Here is a 6,001-nt window from a genome sequence, read left to right on the forward strand (position 1 = left end):
GACGCCGGGGGCCCCGGCCGCGTCGGACCCTGGGACCGGCGCCGCGGCCGCGGGCGCTCTGCCCGGTAGACCCGCCCGCGACCCTCGAGCGTGGGGTCTCCGCGGCTGAGCCTCGAGCTCTACACCGACGACCTCCCTCCACAGCGGGGCTGTTCTGAGGGGGCGGGGCGGTTATCCGGAACCGGAGGGTAAACTGAGGCCAAGGCGCTTGCCCGGGGCCCGCAGCAGGGGCTGGAACCCCCCCCCCCCGTCCGGGGACGCCCGCGCCGCCGCGCCCGGGCTCCAGCGCGCTCTCTCTCCGCAGCGTTTCGACTCAAATGGGTGATGAAAAGGACTCTTGGAAAGTGAAGACTTTAGATGAAATTCTTCAGGAGAAGAAACGACGGAAGGAGCAAGAGGAGAAGGCAGAGATAAAACGCTTAAAAAATGTAAGCCATGTGTTTTAAGTAAGTGGTTTCTTTAAAGGAGATTTAACTTCTTTGCCGTCGTTTTTCCATTAGAACAGCGCTCCTTCGGTGAAGGTCTTTTGTCCTTCCGCATGTCGCAGGTGAGCCCCAAATCTGTTCTGACAGTTAGCAGAGGCATTCAGATACCCGCTTACGCAGAAGACGGAGCGATGACGTAGCCGGGCTGTGTGCGGAGGGCAGGGTCCGCGCCGAGACTGAGGTCCTGGAGCCTGAGTTCGTTCGTGCGGCCGCGCCGACGGCTCCGACCGGCTGCCTTGAAAGCAACACGCGCGCGGTGCGGGGCCTCTCGTTTGCACAGTAACGTAACGATTTGGTCCGGAGTGTGGACAGAAGGCCTTCTGGTCATCCGAGTAGCTGGCGTCGTTAAGTATGAGTCCTGTGTCAGACTTCACGACGAGTGTGGTTTCAGGCTCGGATTTGGCTTATATAAACAACTAACATGCTTGGCATAGAGTCTCATGTTCCTTGCCGTGTTTGCGGGCTTCAAAATTTTCATCTTCGGTTCTGGGTTATAGAGGGTTGTGATTTTAATGCGATTTGCGTGGAAACGTTTTATACTTCATAATATTGATCCGTTCGAAGTGTATGTGAAGCTTTGTTTTTGGATGTGGCAAGGCTTGATCATCATCAAAAGACTTTTATCCACGAGGAAATGACTTTCTCTTTGCTTCTTAGTCCGATGACCGGGATTCCAAGCGGGATTCCCTTGAGGAGGGGGAGCTGAGGGACCACCGCATGGAGATCACAATCAGGAACTCGCCGTACAGAAGAGAGGACTCCATGGAAGACAGGTGAGGCGAAGGTGCACCCGCGCGGCCCGTGCAGGCGGGCCGGGGACCTTCCTCGGTGTTCCTCTGAAAAAGTTTGAGGTGGTGCCTGTAGGTTTGCCTCACAGCGGAGATGGGTTTTGTGTGGTTCAGCTGTCACCTCAGTCCTCCCGTGAAAAGACTGAGTGTACGTTCCTTTCTTTGCGATTATCCTTCAGGCAAGTGAACTTGCTTTCACAAATTGCACGCAAAGAATTGTGTGCGCGCCTTTAGCGATTAGTGAAATGCCTAAAGTTTTGCACAGAGGACCCGCCAGAAGGCTGACGTGCGCCCGGGCGAGGCCCTGACGCCGTAGTGCCCCTAGCGAGGCCTGCGCACTGGAGCCCCCTCCCCGCACCGCGGTGTCCATCGTCATCGCCAGATTACCTGCCATCGAGCGATTGGAGCCAGCCTAACCAGAAACTGAGGTCTAAGGACATAGAGGTGGTGAATCCTCCCAACATTTTGGTCGTATGGTCAGTGAGAGATTGTTGAGTGACCTTTTGAGGTCGTTAAGTTTTACTAAAATCGTGATACCTTTTTTAAACAGCTTTATTGACGTGTAAACGATAAACTGCATATACATAAAGCAGGTAGTGTGACTTGTTTGTACGCACTTGTGAAACCGTCACCGCGGTCAGCGTATCGATGGTGCGCGTCATCCCCTGGAGCTTCCTCAGAGGGGCATTTTCGTCCCATATGTGCACTGACTTTTCACGTACACTTTTAATTTGTGTCTCTATTTGAAAAGCAGTTTTCGGCTAAGTTTCATGGTTAATAAAGTTTAAATGATTTCAGATTCAACTTTATTTGTATTTTTGAACACTGTGTTTTTCTGGGTTGGAGAAACTCACGGTGCCCTGATGGCTCTTATGTTACTTTCTGAAGCACGATGTGATGCTGTTGTGTCTGATTTTCAGAGGAGAGGAAGATGATTCTTTGGCTATCAAACCACCCCAGCAAATGTCTCGGAAAGAAAAGGCTCATCACAGGAAGGATGAAAAGAGGAAAGAGAAACGTAGGCATCGTAGCCATTCAGCAGAAGGGGGTACAGAAGCATTTATTATTTTTTCCTTTGTATCATGTTCAAGTACAGGTCTGATTGCTGTATCATAATCTACTGTCTTCTCCAGAGCACAGCTGAAAGAGAAAAGAAAGTAAAATCTTAGCTGAAAGCATACATTGTTTGTAGATCATTCTAAATAACGAATTCATTTTTCTGCTGTTATTTTTTATCTCTTATTAGTGTTTTGGGTTAGTTTGTTAAAATGTAATATTGTCTTTTTTTTAAGTATGTTTATTTTTGAAGGAGAGAGAAACAAAGCATGAGTGGGGGAGGGGCAGAGCGAGAGGCAGACACAGAATCCAAAGCAGGCTCCAACCTCTGAGCTGTCAGCACAGAGCCTGACGTGGGGCTCAAACTCCCAAATCATGAGATCATGACCTGAGTAGAAGTTGGACGCTTAACTGACTGAGCTACCAGGTGCCCCATAAATCTTGTAATGTCGTCTTAATTCAACAAATGTAAGGGACTTAATATGCAATTTTTTAAAGTTAATTTATTTTGAGAGAGAGACTGCACATGCAAGCCGGAGACGTGCAGAGAGAGAGGGAGAGAGAATCCCAAGCAGGCTCCATGCTGTCAGCACAGAGCTGGACACGGGCCTCTCTCTCACAGACCAGGAGATTATGGCCTGAGCTGAAATCACGAGTCAGATGCTTAACCTGTTGAGCCACCCAGGCGTCCTTCCCTTATAGTATTTCTCGTAACAGCCTTTTTTCCTAGCTTAACACGGTTCGAGAGTATAGTAGGTAACACACAGTGTGTGCTGTGTTAACAGTAAGCTCTTAGGAAAGTTTTTAGGGAGTCAGAAGTTATACGTGGATTTCTGACAGCGCTGGGGGTCAGGGCCTTAATGTCCTCTTGTTCAAGGATCAACTGTAGTGTAATCGTAGCTTAATACAGAAAGTTAGAAGGTGAAAGTCACAGTTTTATTAAGTGATGACCATGTTATTTTTTCCCTTACTTTGAGCTCATTGCATAGGATTTTAAGTGTTCATGTTCTTTGGTTTTTTTAAACATAAAATCATGATTGTTTCTCTGAAGTCATTAATGGTTTTCTTCTTTACTGTTTTCTTTGAAAATTTTTTTTAGTTTTTTAAAATGTTTGTAGTTTAGAGTGCCAGAGAGGGAGGCCCAGAATCTGAGGCAGGCTCCAGGCTCTGACTTTGAGCACAGAGCCCGACGCGGGGCACGAACTAACAAACTGTGAGATCATGACTTGAGCTGAAGTCAGATGCTTAACTGACTGAGCCGCCCAGGTGCCCTGGGATTTTTTTAAATCTTTTCATTCCTTTTTTGAGAGCGCACACAAGCAGGGGAAGGGCAGAAAGAAGGGGCGGGGGATCTAAAGCAGGCTCTGCACTGGTAGCAAAGAACCCTGATGTGGGTTCAAATTCATGGACTGTGAGATCATGACCCGAGCCGGAGTCAGACACTTAACTGACTGAGCCACCCAGGCGCCCCCTCACTATTTTCAAATTAAGTTCTGGGCGTCAGGCCCCTTTGCATGACATTCTCTCTTTCCTTAGGGAAGCACGCTAGGGCAAAGGAAAAAGAGAGAGAGCACGAGCGCCGGAAGCGACACCGGGAAGAGCAAGACAAGGCTCGCCGTGAGTGGGAGAGGCAGAAAAGGAGGGAGATGGCCCGGGAGCACTCCAGGAGAGAGAGGTGAGTGAGTGTCGTCTGCAGAGGAGCCTGAACTGAGCGTGGCCGGTGGCCAACACCCCATCGGAGCCATTCTGATGCACACACAGGAACCCGACACTGAAACACAGAAGGGGGAAGAAGTGGTGTGTGAGTGCACGTCGTGGCACAGCGAGTGCGGGCTGGCGCTGACCGCGGGGTCTGGCCTGAGGGGATTAAGTTTTTCCTGCATCTTGAAAACGAAAATGGGTGTGAGTTTTCCTGAGAGGCGATCATGAAGGGAATGGAAGTTCGTGTGTTGGTTTCCGCCAGGTGAAGGCTGTTGGGGGAGGTCCTCGGGAGCCAGGCCGTTCTAGTAGTTGCTTGAGACCGTGTGTAAGAGTGATTTGGGCCTGGTGGAAGGGGCATTGCTAGTGTGAGCTAGAGGTCTGAGAAAGGAATTCAGACCTGAGGAGTGCAGTTTGGGGCCAGAAACACGGCAGTGGAGAGGGAAAGGGAGGAAGGAGAGCAGGGAGGCGGCTGGGGCAGGGAAGGGGGAGCAGCTGCACATGCTTCGGAGCTTGGTGCGTGAGGACGGGGCATACCTTGTGAGGGGTGAGAGTCTGCGTGCTCTGCGTCCAAGTTACAGCATGGAGTAGGGCCCTCTCGGAGTCAGGCCAGCGCGAGTACAGAAATTCTGACCAGGCCGCGCCCAAGAGAAGCCTGCTGTAGGGCGATTCATTGTCTGGTCACTGGGCAAGTATTTTTCAAGAGTTTGCTCTGTACCAAGCTATCTTCCAGGTGGTCCAGGCGAGGAAGACTAAGGAATCGTATTGCTTAGGGTTCTCTAGGTCACAACAGAAATAGACTGTGTTTCTTTCAAACGAAACAAAACAAAACGGAAATCCCAAAGGCCTTGTATCAGTTTTGGAGCTGAGGCGTGTCTCCAGGTGCGTCTCTGCGGGCTCAGGTTCCCTGGAGAAAACGCCTGTGTGGCTCCAGCTCTGTCCATGCGGGCTGGGGGTGACCGCTCGGGCCGCCTCTGTGTGTGGGGGTATTTTCAGAGGACGCTTGGTAGCTGGCCTGCTCCAAGGAAGGGGTAAGAAGGAGAGCGGACGGTGCCGACCTTCCCAGCGGCGGCCAAGGCGGGACGACACGGGCACTGGGGAAGGCGTGACAAAAGCGTTTGTCCCCCCGACGAGGAGTCGTGAGGGGAGCTGCTTCCGGAGGTGAAGCTCACAAGGCGAGCAGAGCTTTGTGTCCGGGGTCACCGCCAGCATGTGAAACCCTCATGTTTGCCAGGCCCAGTGCTGGCTGTTTGGGATGGGCTGACGGCACAGCCGTGCGGACGCAGTGTTGATCCCACGGACACCAAACTCGAAAACAAAAGGAAACCTATGGAAAAAACCCAGCGGTGGCCACACTCTTGTTGGAAGAGAGTTGAGAGATTTAGCACAGCAGGTGACCAAGCAGATGCCAGCAGGTAAGAGGAAATATCAGAATCCACAATTACTGCGGTATGTTACCTGAAATGTCCAATTTTCAACAAAATGCTTCGAGATTTGAAAGAAGTGGGAAAGTATGACTTCCTGTTTAGGAAGAGAAGCGTCAGTAGAAACTAGCATTCCATATGAGCAAGGAACTTGAAATGGAGCAATAGACATTTGCTTTCTGAGAACAGAGACCACTGGAGACAGCTGACGAGAGCCTCAGACCCGCGGGCAGCGTCTGTCATGCCGACACCCCGTAACTCACGGTGCCAGGAGAGCAGAGGGACGCGGCATAAGGATATCTTTTTAAATAATGGCTGAAATCTTCCCCAATTTGATGAAAAAGTTATCTGCATATCCAAGAAGTTCAGCGTACCCCAAGTAGGATAAATACAAAGACCCATCACAAACTGGTGAAAGCCAAAGAGACGATTTTGAAGGCAGCAAGAGGATAAAAACCTACATAGAAGGGGGGCTCAGTATGATTGGTGGCCGACTTCTCATTAGCAGCAGTGGAGGCCAGGGGCGCCTGGGGGGCTCAGTCAGTTAAGC

The 6,001-nt window shown here is 50.8% G+C and overlaps 1 protein-coding gene across 6 annotated transcripts in view; it reads left to right on the forward strand.

Moving 5' to 3' along the window:
* Nucleotides 1–84: 84 nt before the first annotated feature.
* Nucleotides 85–6,001, forward strand: part of LOC115298381 (cyclin-dependent kinase 11B) — a 17,578-nt gene continuing 11,661 nt past the window's right edge. For 4 of the 6 annotated variants that reach the window (XM_029947090.1, XM_029947091.1, XM_029947093.1 and 1 more), the window contains exons 1-5: nucleotides 85–188; nucleotides 305–428; nucleotides 1,143–1,258; nucleotides 2,194–2,321; nucleotides 3,866–4,004. In XM_029947090.1, the coding sequence (XP_029802950.1) occupies nucleotides 318–428; nucleotides 1,143–1,258; nucleotides 2,194–2,321; nucleotides 3,866–4,004 (494 nt within the window). In that variant the 5' untranslated portion in view covers nucleotides 85–188; nucleotides 305–317. The remainder of the gene's footprint in view (nucleotides 189–304; nucleotides 429–1,142; nucleotides 1,259–2,193; nucleotides 2,322–3,865; nucleotides 4,005–6,001) is intronic. The other 2 variants (XM_029947092.1, XM_029947095.1) reach the window with 1 other exon arrangement.

The sequence above is a fragment of the Suricata suricatta genome, chromosome 8, assembly GCF_006229205.1.
Source record: "Suricata suricatta isolate VVHF042 chromosome 8, meerkat_22Aug2017_6uvM2_HiC, whole genome shotgun sequence".
NCBI lineage: Eukaryota > Metazoa > Chordata > Mammalia > Carnivora > Herpestidae > Suricata > Suricata suricatta.